At 35.0% G+C, this 20,975-nt stretch overlaps 4 protein-coding genes across 5 annotated transcripts in view; 2 read left to right on the forward strand and 2 right to left on the reverse strand.

Annotated features, from left to right (window-relative positions):
- LOC140957858 (protein TONSOKU-like) overlaps positions 1-5,922 on the reverse strand; it is a 12,462-nt gene extending 6,540 nt beyond the window's left edge. The window contains exons 1-8 of the mRNA XM_073415259.1: positions 5,489-5,922; positions 4,193-4,990; positions 3,708-3,884; positions 3,365-3,456; positions 2,581-2,679; positions 1,711-2,174; positions 1,589-1,629; positions 1,165-1,506 (exon numbers count right to left, since the gene is read on the reverse strand). Of these exons, the coding sequence (XP_073271360.1) occupies positions 1,165-1,506; positions 1,589-1,629; positions 1,711-2,174; positions 2,581-2,679; positions 3,365-3,456; positions 3,708-3,884; positions 4,193-4,990; positions 5,489-5,779 (2,304 nt within the window). The 5' untranslated portion in view covers positions 5,780-5,922. The remainder of the gene's footprint in view (positions 1-1,164; positions 1,507-1,588; positions 1,630-1,710; positions 2,175-2,580; positions 2,680-3,364; positions 3,457-3,707; positions 3,885-4,192; positions 4,991-5,488) is intronic.
- Positions 5,923-7,508: 1,586 nt separating this feature from the next.
- LOC140970915 (trihelix transcription factor DF1-like) lies at positions 7,509-9,841 on the forward strand. Of its 2 annotated transcripts, none has more exons than XM_073432902.1 (2): positions 7,509-7,869; positions 8,479-9,841. In XM_073432902.1, the coding sequence occupies exons 1-2, from the start codon at positions 7,607-7,609 to the stop codon at positions 9,722-9,724; spliced, it is 1,509 nt and encodes a 502-aa protein (XP_073289003.1). In that variant the 5' UTR covers positions 7,509-7,606; the 3' UTR covers positions 9,725-9,841. The 2 variants fall into 2 exon arrangements, with proteins under 2 accessions (XP_073289003.1, XP_073289004.1); XM_073432903.1 differs by having other exon boundaries at positions 7,512-7,869; positions 8,491-9,841.
- A 2,786-nt stretch (positions 9,842-12,627) lies between these two features.
- On the forward strand, positions 12,628-16,924 carry LOC140970916 (zinc finger CCCH domain-containing protein 45-like). The gene is made up of 4 exons (XM_073432904.1): positions 12,628-12,834; positions 14,378-14,536; positions 14,636-14,760; positions 14,859-16,924. The coding sequence occupies exons 1-4, from the start codon at positions 12,787-12,789 to the stop codon at positions 16,348-16,350; spliced, it is 1,824 nt and encodes a 607-aa protein (XP_073289005.1). The 5' UTR covers positions 12,628-12,786; the 3' UTR covers positions 16,351-16,924.
- A 757-nt stretch (positions 16,925-17,681) lies between these two features.
- On the reverse strand, positions 17,682-20,710 carry LOC140970917 (peptidyl-prolyl cis-trans isomerase Pin1). The gene is made up of 2 exons (XM_073432905.1): positions 20,329-20,710; positions 17,682-18,057 (listed from the first exon to the last, which is right to left on the reverse strand). The coding sequence occupies exons 1-2, from the start codon at positions 20,672-20,674 to the stop codon at positions 17,933-17,935; spliced, it is 471 nt and encodes a 156-aa protein (XP_073289006.1). The 5' UTR covers positions 20,675-20,710; the 3' UTR covers positions 17,682-17,932.
- Between the last annotated feature and the right edge of the window lie 265 nt (positions 20,711-20,975).

A 20,975-nucleotide genomic window follows, 5' to 3' on the forward strand; every position in this document is an offset into this window, starting at 1 on the left:
AGTTCAATGTGTTGAACGGCTTATAAATGAGTTTATAGGCGTAAGGAAAAATAGAAGTATGACTTCTATGAGAGAAATGTAATTTTAATTTATGAATGTGTTCTTAAATTAAAATTTGGCCAAATAAATAATGTATTTGAAAATTGTGATTTTCATAAACATTATTATGGACTAAATTAAATTAATTCAAGTGTTGAATTAATTAAACACTAGTGGACCTAGTAGAGTCCAAATAATTAAATTAATTCAAGTGTTGAATTGATTAAATCATATTGAGTCTTGTAGAGCTCAATTTAAATAAATTATTTAACTAGTGGACTTGAGTAAATTCAAGTAATGTTTAATTAGTCTCAAAAATGTTTGAGATAATTAAATTAAGTCCATGGGTTTTTAATTTGTTAAAAACCATATAATATTTGCATGTATGGGAGGTGAAAGGTTGGGAGACAACTTTTTGTATAACCAAGGCTTGGCATGCAACTTTTTTACTTTAACTTTTCCCACAAACAAAATTGTCTCTCCTTCTCTCCTAGCATGAATAGTGGCCGAAAATACTATTCATTCTCTCCATTTTTGTTCTTCAATGGTTGGAGAAAACACTAATTTCTCAAAGAAAAATCCTCATATTTTTCTAGTGCAAAATATGAGGGGATCTACCTAGTTGGTGGTGGGCTTAATAGTTGAGCAAGGAGTGCTCAAAGGAAGCTTGTAGATTTATCTTGCCTTTGAAGAGCCAAGTTGTTTACAACTTGGTTGGAGCCATTACATCAATCTTTGAGATTGATAGGTACATTTCTTAACACACTATGAATGTCATTTTGTGTTTTTGTATTTGCTACACACTATTTACTTGGTGGCCGAAATTTTTACAAAAAAAATTTGATTTTTAAACTTCCGTTGCGCTTCCGGTCACCGTAACCGATCCCCTTTCAGTCAGGTACCATGATTTGTAAATAGTATGTTCATGAAAACAAATGATACCCAACTACACTACAAAAATTATCCAAGGAGACCAACCATCAACTGATAACAAGGAAAGACAAAGTTCTCTGTCATTCAGGTAATGCACTGCCTCATGGTCATGACAAATTATTAGAAACTATTCTTTCAAGGAAAAAGTGGTTATATCTATTATTTGACTATGTGCATTTCCACTTCAATTCAGGTGTATGGACTTCTATCATTTAAAGTGGCACAAGCGTGTATGTGAGCTGTAACTACATATTTACAGCAGAAAGATTGACAAATGGATAATAGTAGCAAAAAAATTTTCTTCTTAAAGATACTCACACAAGTTTCATGACAGCAAGAATGCACATTGGCAGTGGAAATTTCATTGTGGAGAAAGTTACAGGAGCCAATAGCTGCACGTGCTCCTGCAAGTCTAAAATCCTTGACATCCTGTACACCTAATGTAGAACTCCTAGATTTGGAGGAAGCAGTACTTGTCTCAAGGTCAAGAGGACAAGCACCGAGAGTACATCTTGAGACAACGGGTGAAACATTCTACAGAACAGCAAAACTAGAAAGTTAGCTTTGATTGGCATGGAAAATAAACATGATGAACAAGGTTACAAAATGCTGTTACCTGAACTTCGTAAACAGGACTGCTGGCAATTCTTTTCATATCTGCAACAATATAAAATTGTTTCGATTTTGTTTCCTCGTTAAAAAACATTGAGAAAAATGAAAAACCCATTGGTAGCTTACATTCATCAGAAGTCGCAATTCTTTCAGCAGGACCCTTGTTAAATAATTTTTCAGAACGATTGACCTCGTCATCTTCATGTTCATCATCAGAAATGATTACACGGACACGTTTACGACTAACTGTTGGACTACCGGTGGATTTGGATATGCTGCGTGTTGTGGAGCCACGTGGAGCGTTAGGTGCGACTCCACAAGCAGTTTTTTTCTTGTGTAACTTTTTACGAGATTGAAGTAGGGATCTCAAAGTTATGTCCTCGATCACCTCATCAGCAGAGTTGTTAGCTTTCGATTTAGAGGAATTCCTTGAGCTTAGCTTTGGACAAAAGCTACCATCAGACTCATCATTTGTTGATAGATTATCCAACTCGGTTTTAGTTTCAGAACAATGGTTTCCTAGCAAATCTTCATCATCAAGTTCTACATTAGTTGGTTGCTTTAATTCATCAATCAACAATTTGGTCCTCCTGAAAAGTTATTTGAAGCTATTGAATGCACAAATTTAGTAATTTAAAAGAAAGATTTATTAATCATCAAAGCCAAAAAAATTCATAGAGGATATTTGGAATCATCTAAATGGTTATCCTCAACTTCTTTTTCCAGCAATGATTTATTTCCAAGCCAAATGTTCAAAACTGTAATGCTACAACGAAAGGAAGAAAGGGACCAGCGAGCAAACTCAACGCAATGGATTTTGCCAGCAAATATTTAGCATAAATCCTTCCTTTGCTTCAATGGTCCGCCAATATTCTAAGACAAGTACACTGCACCCCACTAATAAAACACTCGATTTTTCCACACCCGGTATGGATCATGAATTTCTGAGATGTCACAGAGCGAGCCGATTATGAATTAAGTAAAAATGTGATTTACCTTGCCTCATCGGTATCATCTAAGCGAATCATGTAGATATAATGCATATTTTGTAGAGCATACAGCTGCAAGGAAGACAATTTCGCATCAACAGCGATCCTGCAGTCAAGAACCATTGTCAGCCAATATAAATTTGTTTTAAAAAGAAAAAAGAAAGAACGAAAGAAATCTCCAGCAACTTGTCTACAACAACAAAAAAAATTAAGAATGAATAGTGGCAAGTAAAAACATTTAACTATTCTTTGTCCGAGTGAAAAGAAATAAAATAACTCCGCCATGGCCAGTCCCAGGCCTGGGTAAAGGAAGAGGGTGCTTGCGTTGGGTTATCAGCCAGCATAAAACCTTGGAAATTTTTTATGCATGGACCCATTAAAGAGGATATACGACCCCGCATAGTGGGATAAAGGCATGTGATTGATTGATATATGATGTGAAATGAAATAAATCTCTTTTTCATTAGCGCCATGCAAAAAAGATAAGCATGCAAGATAGCAGAAGCTCAGAGGCAGAAAGTCTGGAAAGAAAATCCATAATTATGACAATATAAAAGGGTAAATAGAGAAAGGGAGTGATCGAAGTGGAAGAGAGGGAGAGATGGGATATAAGAAGAATATAGGTACACAAGTACCTAGTATTTGAGACTACAAAGAAACCAGAAAACCAATTAAAATCCACAATTATCAAAATAAAAGTAAATGCCTTCTGAATCAATATGTCATTAAATAAGTCCCAATAGGTGATACACTTGAGTATTGAGCATGAGAAAGATTATAGTGATACTTACCTGTATCCCTCCTTAAAAGCATCAAGAGCACCTGCCCAATCAGCATTGGAATCCAAAGTATTTCCCATGTTAATCTTGGTCATCGCTTGCCCCTGAAATCACTTTGGTAATAACATAAGAATCCATAAGACTGAGTGACTGACAATGGAGCATTACGATAATTTCGCAATCAAAAGATTCTGTTTTTGAGACCCTGATATCATTTCAACCATGAAAATCGGTATATCATTCAGTGACAAGTACATGATTGATGATTCAGAGAAAACTAACATGATTATCATGCTTTGGAAAAGTTCCCTCCGAAACGATTGTAAAATTCAGCACGAGTGATAAAATAAATTACCTCCAAGTTGCCAATCGACCTATAGGCATCCCAACCTTTTCTGAACCATTTAAGCGCTTTGTTGTGTTTCCGAAGGAGCTGGTATGACTCTCCAATGACTGAAAATGAATCACTTAGCTTCTCTGTGTCACAAAGTTCACTTGCTATTTGCTTCTTCTTTTTCCCATATTCACGAAGCTAAGTTAAAAAACATGAATTATAACAATTGAAATGACAATAACTGGATAGAGAGGGCAAAAGATCAAATAGATCATCCCCTAAACTTAATTTTGAAAAAAATTACACACGTTGACATCCTGATTAACACGAGCTAATAAATATTTTTGTTGCCTCCAATCAATTCTTCATGTGCTAGAAAAAAAAATGGCATCCAAATAGATTCTTGGTCAAGTGTGACATGGTAAAATCACTTTTCTGTCAAAGAAAAAATCAGTTGCCAAGGATATAAAGAAAATAAAGTCAGAACTATAATAGGAAATATATACCTTTGGCCATGAAATGATCATCCTTGCTTTCTCAACAAGGATATCAATTGACGAATTCTGTTTCAGCAACCACTTCCTTTCATCTTCTGTGCCTCTAGACATTCTAGTGTATCTTTCTAATTTTTTGAGAGTCTGCTCTTCTTTCTTTAAGTCATCGATCACTTTTACTGCCTCTCTTACAATTTCAATATTTCCATCAATTTGATCAACTAGTGCATCTTCATCTTCCAGTGATTTTGCCAGGTCAAGTGCTTTTTGATAAAAAGAAATAGCTTCATCGTATTTTTGATTTCTATAATGCAGCTCGCCAAGATTAATATAACCTTTAGCCTCCCCTTGACGGTGCCCAATTTGCCTACAGATCATCACATCCTTTTTTATGTGCTCTAGGGCTCTCTGCCATCTCCTCAGCTCCAAGTAAACATTTCCCAGGTTATGATGGAGCCTACTGCGTGTATCATCGTCTTCAACCACCTCTTCTTCATCGCATATTTCTAATCCTCTTGAAAGAATCTTCTCTGCTTCATCCAAGTTCTCAAGATCTAACTCAAGCATTCCGAGGTTATTATGGGCATCAATATATTCCTTTATGAAAGAAAATCTCTCAGAAGGCGGATTATCCTTAAGAGTTCTGGCAAGTTTCATAGCAGATTTGAAATACTTTTTGGCACTACGAACTGAGTAATGGTCATCATCTGACTTTAAAAACATTTCATGGTAAGTTCGCCCAAGCTGGGTGCTGGCTCTTTGCTGCTCGATAAGGTCGTTTGCATCATTGGCAAGTTCTAAATGTTTTTTCTGCCATGTATTAAGTATTAACAGAATAAAGTTAGCAGGAAAAGTAGAGCTCAGGAACAACTGTAAACAGTTTGGGTGTCCTGTAAGTGAACAAAAAACGGTTTTGGAAGTTCGGAGCTAAAGCAAAGTAGAAGAATGCGTACAATGAAAAAGTGTCGCAATTGGTAAAAGGCTTGCTGGAACTCGACACAAAAACTTTAAGAATCGGACGTGTGTGCGTGCTTTATAGATCACCAGCCTACATGAACAGCTTTGACATATCTATCAGTATTTGGGTATGCACTTTAACCCAGTTTGTAGTATGAACTTAAATCCCACGAGAGATCGTGAGTGAAGGAAAGGCAGAATCCAAAAAAAAATCCCAGCTTAAGCAGACCATATCAGTCCATCAATAATCAATAAGATTTGCGCATATCATCAATCCAACGAGGCAAAACAGCATGAAAATGCATACAAACACTAGGATTAACATGAAAAGGGGAAATCCCCTTGATATACCTGATAAACAAGGGCATCTTTGTAGTGATGGAGGCGGAGGTAGAGTTCGCCGAGGGACTGACACGTGGGTAGCAGCTGCTTTTGCGTCAAGTGTTTGAGGGAGACCTCATAGTCTTTTCGCAGCCACCGGAGAGCCTCAACGTACTCGCCGCGGTTCTTCAGTATGTCCCCGATCACGTTTGCCCAACGGGCCTCCTCCTGGTGGTTGCCCTCTGCCACCGCGCTCTTGTAAGCGTTCTTCGCCGCCTGGAGCTGCTGTTGGTTACTTGCCGCCGCCTGTTTTGGACGCATTTTTTTAGGGTTTTTGACCGGAGAAACGATGATATAATCAGTTTCGGGAGTGTGTGAGCGTGGGGTTTGAATGATGTTTGGGTGTGGCGGGTATTCCTTATAATCTTGAAAATTTGTGAATCGATTTTCCCGCCTGACACGAGTAACACTCGTCTTATCTTAAATTAAAAATAAATGGAACTTTATACATTAATTTTAACACATTAAAGTTATAGATTTTTTTATTACCTGTGGAAAGACAAATTAGTGTCTCTAAATTCCTTCTATTTCCTTGTCTTTTAGCATATAAAAAAATTAAAAAACTTATAACAAAATCATAAAATTCTAAATTTGATTTGAACATTTATATAAACATCGACTATACAAACACACAACGCGCACGAGTGGCAGTGGTTATAATTATTAAAAGATATATGATATTAATAAAATAATATAAATAAATGAATTTTAAGGTAATTTATATATTAATAATTTATAATATTACCATAAATATTGACACTAGTTTAAAGTTAAATATAGTTTTTCGAGTAAATATATAGTTGGGAACTAATTGATTTTCCTGTCTAAGTAAAAATTAATGAAAATAATTACAATCTAATATAGATGACGGTCATATATGATATATGGTCCATTCCATGATTACTTTGTCTAAAAAGTAATCTTAATTAATGAAAATAATTACAAACCTGATATTGAAATGTGATGTTTTCTTGAATATTTTCACGGCCCTAAACGACGTCGGGATCGACCAGATGATCAAAGTATGCGTGATCTGAATCGAGTTGCAAAAAATTTGCAAAGTCATTTTCGAAACCATTTGAAGTCAACATATCTTGAATGGAGGAAAGACCGAAGATCAATGTTTTAAGGATCAAAATTGATAATTTTATGCTTAATTGAAATTCTTTTACTTGAATGAAGAAAACTGGCTGGTTCTGCCTAAATTTATAGAGATGCGATATCACATCACCATTATTATGTTCCGTTCGACGGTCATATACAGATCCGTGAGATAGATCCATCTGGTACATATTTGCATGGAAAAATAATATTTTTAATATAAAAAATAATAATTTTTACTAAAATCAACATATACAACACAACACATTTTTCACATTAAATTTATATTTTTTACTCAAATCAAAATATATTACATAATATCTCTTTATAACATATAAAGCATTGAAAAATAAGGATAATTTATATCTAAAATTTAATATTTTTCATGAGTCATGTCATATCGAAAATTCATCTAACAAAATTGATATCTGAGACGATCTTATCAAAGTTTATTATTTTTCAATTGGATTTATAAAATATTGATAAATTTTTACTATCGTCGGTACAATTACCATAAAAATATCATGAAATCTTAAAAATATACCAAATTTTTTTATCCCGAAACGGATAAATTTTTGGCGAATGTATCTCCTACAGCCTACTGTGGGCATCCCCATAATAGGGGATGCTGCTCAAATTTGTTTTTAAATTTTCTTTTTTCTTTTTCGACTTTTTTTTATATTTTTAATTATTTCAATTTTTTTTTTACATTTTTTGGACCTTTTGTTTTCTTGTTTTGACTTTTTTTGTAGGTTATATTTTTTTCTTTCTTTTTTTAAAAAGTCTTTTCTACTTTTTTTATCATATCAAATTTTCTTATATAATTTTTTCTTGTTATAATGTATATTTCNAATCAAACGTTTGAAAATGAGTAAGAACTAAGAATGAAACATAAAAGGATATCGTTTTACACCCACAACAGGGGATCCATTCCCAATTTTTTTTAAGGCGGTAAAAAGTGAAAAAAAAATCAAGAACAGTGAAGTGATGCTGGATAGTACTGTTTTCTTGGAAGATTCAGACGGCAGCGGCGGCGGCCGTGGTCGATGGTCAGCCTTCAATAGGGTGGCGGTGGAGTTTGGAGATGAGCTTGACGGCGGGGGTGTTGCTGAGGAAGAAAGTGGCCGGAGCTCAGGCAGCAAGCGGTGGCCACGTGAGGAAACTGTGGCTTTGTTGAAGATAAGGTCCGATATGGATCAAGCATTTCTTGACTCCACTTTCAAAGCTCCTCTGTGGGATGAAGTTTCCAGGTATATTTCGATTTAATATGTTGATTATGGGTTCCATGAAGCCAGCGAAATGTTAATTTTTCCTGAAACAATAATATTTTCAAGATTGTTATCCTCACAATCTTGAAAAAGTTTAATACATTTGGTAGTTTTTGAGCAAAATGTTTTGAGAAAAGTGGTTGGGGAAATTGTACAAGAATTCTGATGCATTTGTGTTTTTAGAATATGATTAATAATTTTATGAAATAATTTGAATTAAAAACAATGACTATGTTTGAACATATAAAAATAAGATGAAGATAAATTTTTTGGAAATAATATTGGAGAATGTAAAGAATGTTTGCGTTTATATTTGAATATTTTGGAAGAATGCTAAATTTCGTGATGGAGATTGGCTTCGTGTATAGTACGAAATAATTTGGTTAAATTTAGTAGATGTAAAAATGGGGAATTTTTTATGTTTGTTTTAATGAGTTTGTCCTATGTTATTGGTTTATAATTTATAATGAAATAAAATGAAGTCCTTGTAGTGTTGCTTTCTTGTCTATGAAATCTTGTCCTCTACCAATCTGATCGTTTTAAATGATGAATCTGAAACTAAATTAGGACAAGCTTAATGTGAATTGGTAGTCATCACGACAGGAAATTAGGTGAGCTTGGATACAATCGAAATGCTAAGAAATGCAAAGAGAAATTTGAAAACATCTATAAATATCACAAGAGAACCAAGGTAGGAAGATCTAGTCGACATAGTGGGAAAAGAAAAAACTATCGGTTCTATGAGCAGCTAGAGTCTTCCGAGGCTGGAAGCTCGGTTCCTTCTACTCCCTCGGAGCAATTACACTTTACTCCGATGGAGAAAGATGCAACTTCGACTCACGCAAAAATATTGGTGAAGCCAGTGAGTTCTTGTCAAGATTTTAGCATGCCATGCTCCACGGAGTTTGTGTCTGTTTCCACATCGACCGCGTCATCTTCAGGAAAAGATTCAGAGAGGAGTGTCAAGAAAAAGCGGAAGTTAGCCGACTATTTCCAGAGCTTGATGAGTGAAGTTTTGGAAAGGCAAGAAGATTTGCAGAAAAAGTTTTTGGAGGTCATTGAAAAAATCGAAAGGGATCGTGCAGCGAGAGAAGAAGCGTGGAAGGTTCAAGAAGCGGCTAGAATGAAGAGGGAAAGGGAATTCTTGGCCAAAGAAAAGGCGATCTCTGCTGCAAAGGACGCTGCCATTCTTGCTTTTTTGCAAAAGTTATCGCGCCATTTTAAACTGCCAGTGCAGGTTCCGGAGAATCTTGATCAAATGTTTGAGCAACCTTTTGAGAAACAGGGGATTGTATTGAAAGAACCCGTCGGTTTACTAGTTAATGGCACCACCGAGACTTCTACTCAGATGAGTTCTTCTCGATGGCCTAAAGCAGAAGTTGAAGCTCTGATCATGCTAAAAACCGATCTAGACTCAAAGTACCAAGATAACGGATCGAAAGGGATGCTGTGGGAGGATATCTCAACGTTCATGAAGAAGCTTGGTTATAGTAGAAATGCCAAAAGGTGTAAAGAAAAATGGGAGAACATAAATAAATATTACAAAAGAGTAAAATACGGTGACAAGAAGAGGCCCGGGTATTCGAAAACTTGCCCGTATTTCGGCATGCTCGATACTCTTTACGCAGAGAAATCCAAGGACGGGGAATACAAATCAGACAGTGGTGATTTTAACATGAGACCCGAGCAAATTCTGATGCAAATGATAGGAGAACAACAATCTTTGGGAGAACATGAACCAGACCAAGACCAAGACCAAGACAACTATGAAGAAGTTGAAGAAGGTAATGGCAGTGGAGATGCCGCCATTAACTGTCCTTCAGCGCCATTGGAGTGAGCACGTGTCAAATTGGATAGTGAAAAAACTTTTTTCTTGGAAAACTCTCGAGAACACGAAATTGTATTAGATGATGTTTTAATGTAATATGTGATTGGTTTTCTGTTCTGCGGTCGATTTGATTCAACTAGTGTCAGTCGTCAAACAACTGGGCCGGTATGATGAATTTGGCCAAACTCGAGATCTGACCTGTAATCTGGCGATTGGACCCGCAAAATTTTTAATTGTTGAAAATTTTAATTTTTTAATAGTATTCACTACACAATAAAATGTTTGAAATATAATAAATTATCAAAATTACTTTTCTTCTTTATATTAATAATATTTTAAAAAGGATACTGTCATAAGTTAAAATTTTTATATTCAATACGTAACATTTTTTTTTCATAATTATACATTTTCATATTATATACATCATAATATAACACAATTATTTCAATTCTAAAATATAATGAATTAAAATTAAAGATTAAAATATTTATTATTCAAAATAATAAAAAAATATAGCTAGATTGTTAATAATATATATGTATCCGTATATAGATACATATATTAGCGTGACAAGCTCGGAGCGGTTCACTAAATATAATGATCGGCCCGAATCCAATTATAGACCCATTTCACCGGGTCCAAGTCACTTCTGGGCCTAACTCGCCTAGAACGGAGAGGGTTTAATGTGGGACCCGGTTTACCATCCCTTTGTTTGAGTTCGCCGGCTTTTATTAGTTCTGTGATGCTCGAAGAACTTTAGGGAGAGAGTATAGAACAAGAATTTCTAAGAAGATACTTCTTAGATAGTAGATGAATTAATGATTACAGTCGAAGTCGGGTTTATGATTTATTTAATCTAGTTATTAATATATACTTAGTTACCATTTATACGCATTATGTGTTTATATAATATTTTTCATGTATAATACTTTTTAGTTGAGAAGTTGAAATTTGATATAATCTTTTTCATGTATATTTTTATTTTTACTGTTTATTATTCTACAAGGCTATATGATTTTTAATTTTTTTTTCAATTTATTTGAGATATTTATCTAAAAATACTTATTTAGTTAATTATAAAAATATATCCTCTCCTTACTTTTGTTAGCCGTCAAATAAATAATTAGTAAATTAAATATGATAATTACAATTTTGAAGCAATCATAATATTTATTTTAAAGTACTATCTATCATAATATAATATATACACACATATATTTAACTAACTTTCAATTCATTTACTAATGATTATAATAAAATCCCCATTGTACTTTGTATTTACCTCTTTTGATATGTGAACATCATCTACCCAAAAAATGTAATTCTCTAATCTTCTGAAAGTTCTCTCTTTTCCTTTCACGCATGTGAACGTGTTAGCTTTTTTTGATATTCTCTCAACGATAGTTCTCTAAATAGATATTACAATTGGATGGAAGGGGAAGACGAGTTTGTCGTCCACATCTTTGTCCTCCTCACCTCTTTACCCGCCCCGATCTCCCGAACTCGAACCCGAAACCGTGGGGATCAACTTCTCATCCCCGCCCCCATTTTCGTTTCAAAAATATAAATGTGTCAAGACGAGAACGGATTCAAGAATTTTCTCAAACCAAAATTTATTATTATTAGTTATAATAGTAATATTAATAAAATATTAATAATACTATTATCATTAAAATTTTAAAAAATAATATTATTATTATGTTATTAATACTAATAATAATATTATTATTATGTTATTAATGATATTACTTTCGAGAATGAGGATAGTAATCTCATACTCGTTCCGAAATATTTCGAGAATTTTAAAAAATCCGCGAATCCGAATCCAAACACGAAAAAATCGGATATCTCCATCTCCGTTTCGGGTTTTCCCGCATGGTCATAAAACAGTGAGAAAAGTTGCTATCCCTATCTCTAAATGTGAGACCATTTCTATTTCATGGCTTCTTCTATACTACGCTTACATGTAGATAGCAGTATAGAATTTACTTTATTTCACATGTGTTTTAAATTTCATTTCCTCTGTATTTTATGTAATTTACATTTATTATTTTTATCAACCGTGAAATTATAATACGTCAATGGATGTGAATTCCAAATACTTGAAATGTAGGAGAAATCAAATTAACATTTTCAAATATGTACTCTCTCTCCATCTCATATGTAAGCTTATACATATTTTCACACAAATTTAAAAAATTATTAAGAAAGTAAAATTTAGAAAGAAATTTCCGTTTCAAATTTACTTAACGAAGGTTTTAATATGATAAAGAATTAATTGAAAGAAAATCAATGTAATTAATGATATGAGTAAAGTAAAAAAGAATAATATTAAGTTTGGAAACTATACTAAGTATATTTGAGACGTATCAAAAAGAAAATGAAGATTTTATGTTTGAAAATTTTTCATGTCTAGCCTATCACATCTATTTTTTGAGTAGTTTTTTTGTGAGACGACCTCACGAATTTTTATCTGTGAGGCGGGTTAACCTTACCGATATTCACAATAAAAAGTAATACTCTTAATATAAAAAGCAATACTTTTTCATGGATGACCCAAATAAGATATCTGTCTCACAAAATACGACCCGTGAGACCATCTAACACAAGTTTTTTCCATACTCTTTTTTGAAATACGCGTTTCTTACAAATAATTTTTTAAAATTACTTTTCAATCATCAAATCGAAAAATGACAAAAGAATGCGTAAAATTTTAAAACGAAAACATTTTTCTAACAACAAACGCATATTATTTTGTCAAAAAAGGCATTCGAACATGAGTTGCCTTTGTCTTTTATTTTTATTATTATTAAAAAATATTGCCGGTTGGACGCCACGTAAGAATTGGATGGCCCACACTCAAATCGACGAGACTACGTCGTTTAATGAAGAGAGTATGGAAATGCTGAGCTGTTGCAGAGTAGTGAGAAACAACTGAAAACGCGCACATACATTCTTTCGAAACGTGGCATCGTTTCTATTTCATTCATAGGGTTTTCCGAATATGTATTTGTTGATTATTTTTCCTGAATTTGTTTAGAGTTTTGATGAATGGTTCTTTGTATTGATCAATGAAGGGCGATGTTTCACGTGCTTCGGCGGCGGCCAATCTCCGCAAGGTATGGTCGGCTGGCTGCGTTTTTTTTTCGTAGCATGCGAATGCAGTTTTACTTTGAGTTCTGCTGTCTGATTTTGTTCAGGTGGATTCTTTATCTCATTGTATGTTTGCATGTTTTGGTGTAAATATGATCATGCTGTACTGTTTTTGTAGTTGAGTAATAAGTGCGTTGATTCTTTAAAAATAAAAAATATGATGGTTACTTGATTGACTAGTTTAAGTTATACGAAAAGAAGACCAGAGAATATTGTGTTCTTTGTCCTTCATTATTCAATGCATACTTAGGAAAGGGCGTGTCACTTAAAAAAAAAAAAGATGTGATGTCCTCTGAGTTCTAGTTGTTTAATATAAGCTAGCAGGGGTGGGAAAATGATAAATGCTGCTTTGAATGTAAAAATCATATGAAGGTAACTGTAAGATGACGCAATAGAAAGATTCGATACTAAAAAAGACGCGTGTGCACGATTCGGGAAAAATGTATTGTATTAATTTCATGGACCTGTCTGGTTGAGTATTTATAGAAGACCGAGAGGGATGTGAAACCAGAAAACGAGAAACACATGTTAAAAGCTGAGTAAAGATGAAGTAAGCATAATATTTATGATTCATAACGAATTTTTTTGCGGATGTGTCCAGTGTCAACTAGGAATTTCTACCAAAGGATTGGAGATAAATATGTCGTAAAATAAGTTGACATAATAAACATGAGTGTTGAATCACTCTGGCTTTGTGTGAACTTCTCCAATTTTGGGGAAATGTCATTGAGTAGTTGTATTTTTCGTATCTTATATCCTGAATGGAGGTTGGTAAGCTCCCCTAATTAGATTGTTTTCCTCGTGATTCATACATGTGAAAATGTTACCAGTTTTGACTGAATGTATTTGTGCTAAATGTGATCGTATCATACAATGGTAGGTAAAAGCCAACTCCCCAAGGTTAATCATATAGTCTGGCAATGAACAATTCCAGATGGGGGATTGCGACTACAATTGCGAATTCGCTCCCATTTTTGTAAAGACATTCTGGGTTGTTTTACTTTGCGTGATTGTTGAGTTTACAACTAACATGTGCAGTACATCCTAAGAATTGTGCACACTCTCTTGATATGGTTGACTGATTAGATATATTTTCTGGGATTAGAACTTGGGGAGAGTGCTTGAGTAATTGTGTACACATTGTAGTAAACTCGATTGCCCTAGGGAGATTAGTCTAAGTTCTAGTATGGGTTCCCATGAGAAAAAATCATAGGTAAATGGTCCAAATCATCAATCTGGCAATGGATATAGCCTTTCTACAAGGCTAGATTCTTAATATATGCTTATTAATGGCAGATAATGGATGTCCTTTTGCTGCTGGATCATATTACTGTTGGAATCTTGTTTAGTTGAAGATAGCATATCCATTAGATGGGTTTTGAGAAATTTAATACAGTTTGTGGTCTCTTTAAGCATTTCAGATTTCATGATCTTTCATGACTTTCATGTGTTCTATTTAACTGCTAAAAAAGAACCATTTCTATCATTAACCGGGTGAAGTGTGTGCAGGAAGATTTTCGTTTAAAATTTGGTGTAAAATCAAAGAAGACAAGTTCTAATGCTTTACGCTCAATTAATCATCTTGCCTGGTATGTTGCATTTAAAGCAAATCCTTCAGAAAAGATGCTTTCAGGCAATTTTCAGATTAAATGGAAATGCCCTCCCAAGGTAAGCTATGACAGGTGGAATTGGAAATGCTAGTCTGGTCTTTCCTGTTTCTGAATTCAATTCTATCACATCCTGCTTGTAATTCTGTCCTGTGAGCAGCTAGTTTTGGATTCTGGATGGCACGTGGCCTGTGGTGAAGAAAGTTTTGAGGTAGACGCTCAAAAGTGTAGGGAGACATCAGTGACTGAAGCAGTTTATCCTCATCTCTCGGCCATACCTCCCGGGTAAAATATTTCAATATATATCTGAATATATATTCTTATACTTCTTTAGCTTTTCCCAATTTTACAAGTTTCTGCCATTTTTCCGAATCTACATCTAGCCCTTTGGTCTCTCCGGGCATGGAAGGTAAGCATGATGATGAAAACGACAGTCAAATTCCGCTAATCCCAATAGTTCCTATTGAAGAAGCAGGAGCAATAGAAATGCCATTCAATACATCAGCACCTGCGAAGACTTTCAATTGTCATTCAACTTCTGAAAGCCTCACCCTTTCTCGGTGCGACTCTTCTGTTTCTCCGAACCCACCAACTGGTAAAAAGTCTCTTCTCAACGTATTGCATGGTTTAGAAGGTAATGATCTGGCAGTTGCTGCTGGTGCTGGTGCTGGTGCTGGTGCTGCCGTTACTGTTTCTGCAGTAATGGAAAGTAAACATGAGCTTGACACTGAACTGTTGATCAAATATCTTACTGACCCAGAAATGATGAAGACACTGATAAATGAAACCAGAATTGGAGCCGATACTGAATCCAGATTTCCATCTGGCCCGAAATCTGCTACGTATCCCCTCTCATCAAACTCAACACCTGATCCAGTTGTCAACATCTTCGTGCCAATGGCAATGAATCAGCCTATTCCCATGAAAGAATCAGCCAGTGACCTTGGTGTGACTCTGGCAAAATGTGCGCATATATGCTCTCCAAATCTCGTGAAGAATTGGAGTCCCGCACCACTAAGATCCGATTCTCATTCTCTCCTTATTCAGGACTCGACGAATGAAGCCAGAGAGCCTGCGATTGCTCATTTGAGAACCCGCAGTGCTACAGGTACAAACGAACCCAGACCTCTAACTGCTCCAATCCTGAGTTATAATGAGAATCAACATGCGAGACTGATTAACCAATACGGAGTATCTAATGCTGCTCCGAATCAATATGCGAGGTTGATTAACCAATACGGAGTAGCTAATGCTGCTCCGCCTCTTTATCCTTCATTCTCGAAACCGAATTTGGAAGCAGCAAATAAGCCAATGGTTAAACAACATCTACCGCCTTTTTTCGCTGGGATAAAGCCGGTATCTTCTCCACCTCCATTTTCTTCCACCTGGAGACCATATGAGCACTGTATGACTGATGGATATCGAGCTCTTGATCATGCTGGGTTAAAGCCCTGCCTGGGATTAAACCCTTCCATGCCTTCTCCCTTGCAGTCGAATTTCACTTCAAGCGGTACATTTCATGCTTGCCCTTTTCCATCTATGAATAGATTACCCTCTCCAGTGCAGGATATCAACTATTGCAAATCACTAATTAAACAGCATGGAGAAAACCATGTAAGAAACGAGGATAAGCTCCCAAAATATGGGCAACCATCTAATCATTTGCATGAACTAGAATTGGCACAACACACAAATCCATTACAAATAAATCCTACTTTTCAGAAGCCTTGCATGTTCTTCAATAGTCCCAATGGGTGTCGTAAAGGTTCCAGTTGCCAATACACGCACGCTATGTCTAGACGGTGGATGGCTAATGGAGTCGAGGAAGGTCCGGTCGCTAACAAGATGAACTTAAGTCAGAAACAGAGATTTTAAAAAAGGCTTCTTCTAAAGCTAAAACAGTTTACCCTCCAACCTTTTTTCATAACTCTATGGTGGTAGCAAATTTTCTTTTGGTGGTACTTCGTTTGAACTTGGGTCTTTGGATGAATCCATTTTGGCATAGGATGATGATATCTAGTGCTTCTGCGGCGGATTGGACGCTGGGTTTTTCAACCTTTATCCAACGAGCCAAAATTCTAGTGTCGAGAGTAAATCTTAGTAAATACAATTATTAATATCTATAACAATTTAGAGAATGGAATTTGGAAATATATGGAATATTTTATCTGCGATCCTTTCATTCAAAAACAGGCAAAAATGGGGGCGAAACAAGAGAGAGATTTAAAATCAATCAGTAAATTGTCATTTTTTTTTCCTTTTTGATTTTGAATAAAAATTGTCATATATATTCATAAATATGAATCTGACATACGTGCATTGTCTCTTGTTTCACTTTCAATCCTCACAATGACTATTTTGTCACTCGGCTTGGATGGTTGGTTTAATGATCCACGATAATGCAATTTGACTCAAAACATCGATGGATCAAATATTCTGATGTTTCGCCACCGACCTCTAGGTCAAGTGGCATCGCCTCTCCTAAATATGGGAGATGTCATGGGTTCTATGCCCATCCCTAAAATCAAATAAGGTTATATAAATAAAAAAAAAAAATTTCTAATTAGATTAACTTTTTAAACGATTCTTCCGTATGTTTTCATCTTCTTTTTTGTTCCTATATTTTTTTCAAAAGTTACACTTCCAAATCTAATCTTTTCTTTTCTTTTATTTTCTTTTGTTTTTTTTCCTAAATTACCAAAACACCTGTCAAATAAATTTAGAGTTTACACGCACAAAAATATCGGCAGGACGAGTCGTACGACTATTGGTTATTACAAACGTTCACACATTTTGTCATGTCTCAAGGACAGCAAACCAAGTTGCACATATATTAACTCATCAAAGTAGGAAGAATATAGATTTTCAGGATGCTATCCCTCTTCTTCTGTCAGAAAACGTACTCTGTTATCCTTCCGATTTAAATGATACTGAATTTTCTTCTAAAAATAAAACAAAATCAAGAGTGTCTACATCCGTAAAATAATGCCGTCGATCATTTAGATGAGATAAAAGGATGTAATTCTAAACTATTTAGACAAATAGGTGAAACAAGAGTTCCAGAATGAATCATAAATTTAAACTTATATTTTGCAACTCCACTGATCTTAGGTAAAAAATTTACTAAATAAATATTAAAGAAGTATTTTGCGTTATAAGAAGCATGCACTAAATCTAAATCTAACAAAACATACAATACATACAGATCCAACAAAGCAGTAGAACATTCTTCATAAATAAACTGCATGGTATAATTCTTCTGAGACTTTTGAAAACACCAACTTATATGATCCTTAGCAGCTGCATTCATTTTACAAATGAAAAAAATGACACATTTTTAGCAAATAAGCAAATAATTGTAACTCCGAATATACGGCTATAAGCAATCATAGTAAATGATGGATCACTGGTGATTTCGAATAAGGAGATCTGATGATCAGAAGGGTAGGGTTGCGAATCAACCCGTTCTCTTTATGATATGAACTCCACTGTCAGTGTCTACAATGTCACTTATCTCACCAATTTTTAGAGCAAATGTTGCTTCTTCAAAAGGCTTCTGCATTTGACCCCTTCCAAAAGGTCCTGCGATTGATAACATATTTCAAGAAATCAGTTAAAAAGCACCATTCACGCTTCTTCAACCTGATTAAGTCACAGGTTTAGTCCATGTAAGATTCACAAAAAAAACTTATCGAAAAAAATCTCACCAATCAATTTCAAATCATTTAGACTGCTTTTCATTTGACGACGGATTTGGAATGAAGGTCAAGGGTTTTAAATGACTTCTTCTAGGAATTCCAGATGGTCCAAAAAATGGCTCAGAAATGTAATGAATTTAAGTAACATATTTCAAATTCTCAATGTTCTTTCCATATAGCCAAGCCAAGCATATATGTTGAATTTGGACGATAAATTTTAAATTCATGAAGTTCATATTCCACAATCCAAATAAAGCTCTAGGATCTCCTAAGAATTCACGGTTTTCATCATGTAAGGTCATCTCCAACCCATAAATCTATTAAACTGCACCAAAATAGTGAATTTTCTGCACCAAATATAACATTCATCTCCAACCCATTTACTTCAAATCTTACACTAAAAAGTATATTCCTAGAATATTCTTTTTGTTTACTATTTATTTAAAAATTTAACAATATAATTATAATTAATGTTAATATTAGTTTTATAATTATAATTTTATTTTTATTAATAGTTAATTTTATTTATTTGATTTTTATATATATTAACTCTTAGCATTGCAAAATGAGCAGCTCAAATTAGCAAATCAATAAAAAAAAATTTAAACTAGACAACAACAAATAGCATTAGTAACCCTCCAAGAGGAGAATAAAGTTTTGTACATGGATTTAAGCACGATAGGTGATCCTGAAATGCGCGAAATTGTTCGAAAGGAACGAGTCAAAATTTTGACAAAAAGAAATGAAGAACATGTACAACATGAAAATGACACATTTGGGAAATATTTTGGTGATTTTGGAGGAGCCAAAATGGCGCTGGGTTTCTCCTCTGCGCCAAATTTGGCGCAGATGAGGAATTTGGCGTGGAGGAGAGAGGCTGCGCCATTTTCCGTTGGAGGCAAAACCCTGCGCTATCATAGCGTGATAGCGCAGGGTTGGAGGCAAAAAACAGTACTAAATTTTAAAACAGAAGGAGAACGCAGTGAGCTGAACTCACACGTTAAATAATGGCCCACAGCATGTCTCTACAGTAGATGGTGCTGTTTGCAATGCTTCAACTTCAAACATCCAGTACAGTTTAAATTATTCTTATCCGAAACCTTCCCCCCACCCCACCAATCTAGAGTTGAACAATAATTTAGACCACCAAACTCTAAATGTCCATCCAGAACTATAACCACCAAAATCACTGCTAAATATTTTTTGTTAATTAGCCAAGGCTTCAGATTATATCTCATTGTGCTTACTTGACAATGTTTGTGTGTTTGTACTCTAAGCTAGCATTTTGGATTAGAGGATTTAATTTGAGCCCTAGATTACTTTATAACTTAAAGATTTGAAATCCAGAATTTGGAAATTATCAAAGCAACTTGAGTTGATTTCTATCAATGTTTTGAAATCCACCATTCCCAAATCCATCCTTCACAACAAAAGTCACAACACAATGCAGAAATAGTTCTCAAAGAATTTCTAAGCATTCCAAAGAGGGTAAAAAGTTTTGGTATTCCCTCAGCTTATTGGATCACAGACCATCGTTGTGGGCAGGCCAACATGATCTGAAACAATCACAATTTGACTTCTAATGATCCTTGAACTACAAAAAAACACACATTTAGATCCACTTTTCTAACACAATAAGATTTCTATGATCTTTTTCCGGCAAGAGCTTGAAACGTAGTGAATTGAAATGAACATAAAAGAAATTGTTTCAAACTGACACTGCAGGAAACTGGAAAGTTTGATCAGAATGGAAACATGTACATCAACTAGTTTTGATGTGCAGGATTCAAACAGAAACACTTTTGAATGCCGTAACTGCAGAGGCATTAGATCCTACCCCAACCATTCACACTTATATCACATCATTTTCAATTTCCAGCGATTATTTCTATTACTTTCAAGAAAGGCCATCGCTTTCCTGTTCATTATCACATTGATTGAATGAAATTTAAGCTCTAAAATTACAAAATCACGATTTGGGTCTAAAGAGTTTCATATCCAGTACGATCTCTAAAAAAAAAATTCTAACAGCAGTCTCGAGATATTTCTACAGCTGAAGTTCCTCCTTGAGTAGTATAACTAAATTAATCAAAATCATGAAATCGGTATAAATTAAAGTTGTAAAAAACAGCGGATTTGGATGATGGGGACGGACCGAGATCTCCTCCGCGCTTGGCGGAGCTGCAGTGGGAGTGACGCGAAGCGAGGTCCCGGAAGGAAGCATCGCCGGAGAGGATGTCTCGGCGGAGGTCCTGTAGCTGCGAAACGGCATCGTCTCGGGTGGTGGCGGAGATGAGAGTGCCATCGGGGTCCTTCCAGGAGGCCTTGCGGCGGGAACCCTGGTGCTTTATGAGTATGTGCGATGCCTTCACTTTCTCCGATGAGGGCAGTTTGGTCTTCTTACTGCTATTTGCGCCGTGCTTGTGGTGGCGATGGTCGGTTTGGTCGCCTGGTTTCTTCCTCTTCCGAGGATCAGAATCTGTTCTGCCCGTTTCATTCATTTGTTCAGTCCGTTTGTGTGCTGACCATTTTTATGTGCGTGATTATTGTTCCAACCATATCCAAATACAAATAAATTTTTTTAAAAAAAATAAATAAATACAAATAAATTTTTTACATCTTTTTTATGGTGCATCTCCCGTTAAAAAACTAAACAACATAAAATTCTCTAAAAATATATTAATATGCTAATACACTTTTTATTAAAAAAAATAAATATATTTAACTTTTATGTTATAAAAACCCAGACTCATCTACGTTTTTGGTATGAGATTTTATGTCTGATTTTAAAAACACAAAGTT

This window comes from Primulina huaijiensis, chromosome 2 (assembly GCF_012295235.1).
Source record: "Primulina huaijiensis isolate GDHJ02 chromosome 2, ASM1229523v2, whole genome shotgun sequence".
In the NCBI taxonomy this organism is placed as follows: Eukaryota; Viridiplantae; Streptophyta; class Magnoliopsida; order Lamiales; family Gesneriaceae; genus Primulina; species Primulina huaijiensis.

Bases quoted from the DNA above. Each gene is read 5' to 3' on its own strand.
- LOC140970915 (XM_073432902.1), top strand. From the start codon at position 7,607: ATGCTGGATAGTACTGTTTTCTTGGAAGATTCAGACGGCAGCGGCGGC. The intron at 7,870-8,478 runs GTATATTTCGAT...GTGAATTGGTAG, and splicing joins CTGTGGGATGAAGTTTCCAG to TCATCACGACAGGAAATTAG.
- LOC140970916 (XM_073432904.1), top strand. From the start codon at position 12,787: ATGAAGGGCGATGTTTCACGTGCTTCGGCGGCGGCCAATCTCCGCAAG. The intron at 14,537-14,635 runs GTAAGCTATGAC...TCCTGTGAGCAG, and splicing joins AATGGAAATGCCCTCCCAAG to CTAGTTTTGGATTCTGGATG. The intron at 14,761-14,858 runs GTAAAATATTTC...ATCTACATCTAG, and splicing joins CTCTCGGCCATACCTCCCGG to CCCTTTGGTCTCTCCGGGCA.
- LOC140970917 (XM_073432905.1), bottom strand. From the start codon at position 20,674: ATGAATGAAACGGGCAGAACAGATTCTGATCCTCGGAAGAGGAAGAAA. The intron at 18,058-20,328 runs GTCCGTCCCCAT...TATCAATCGCAG, and splicing joins CAAGCGCGGAGGAGATCTCG to GACCTTTTGGAAGGGGTCAA.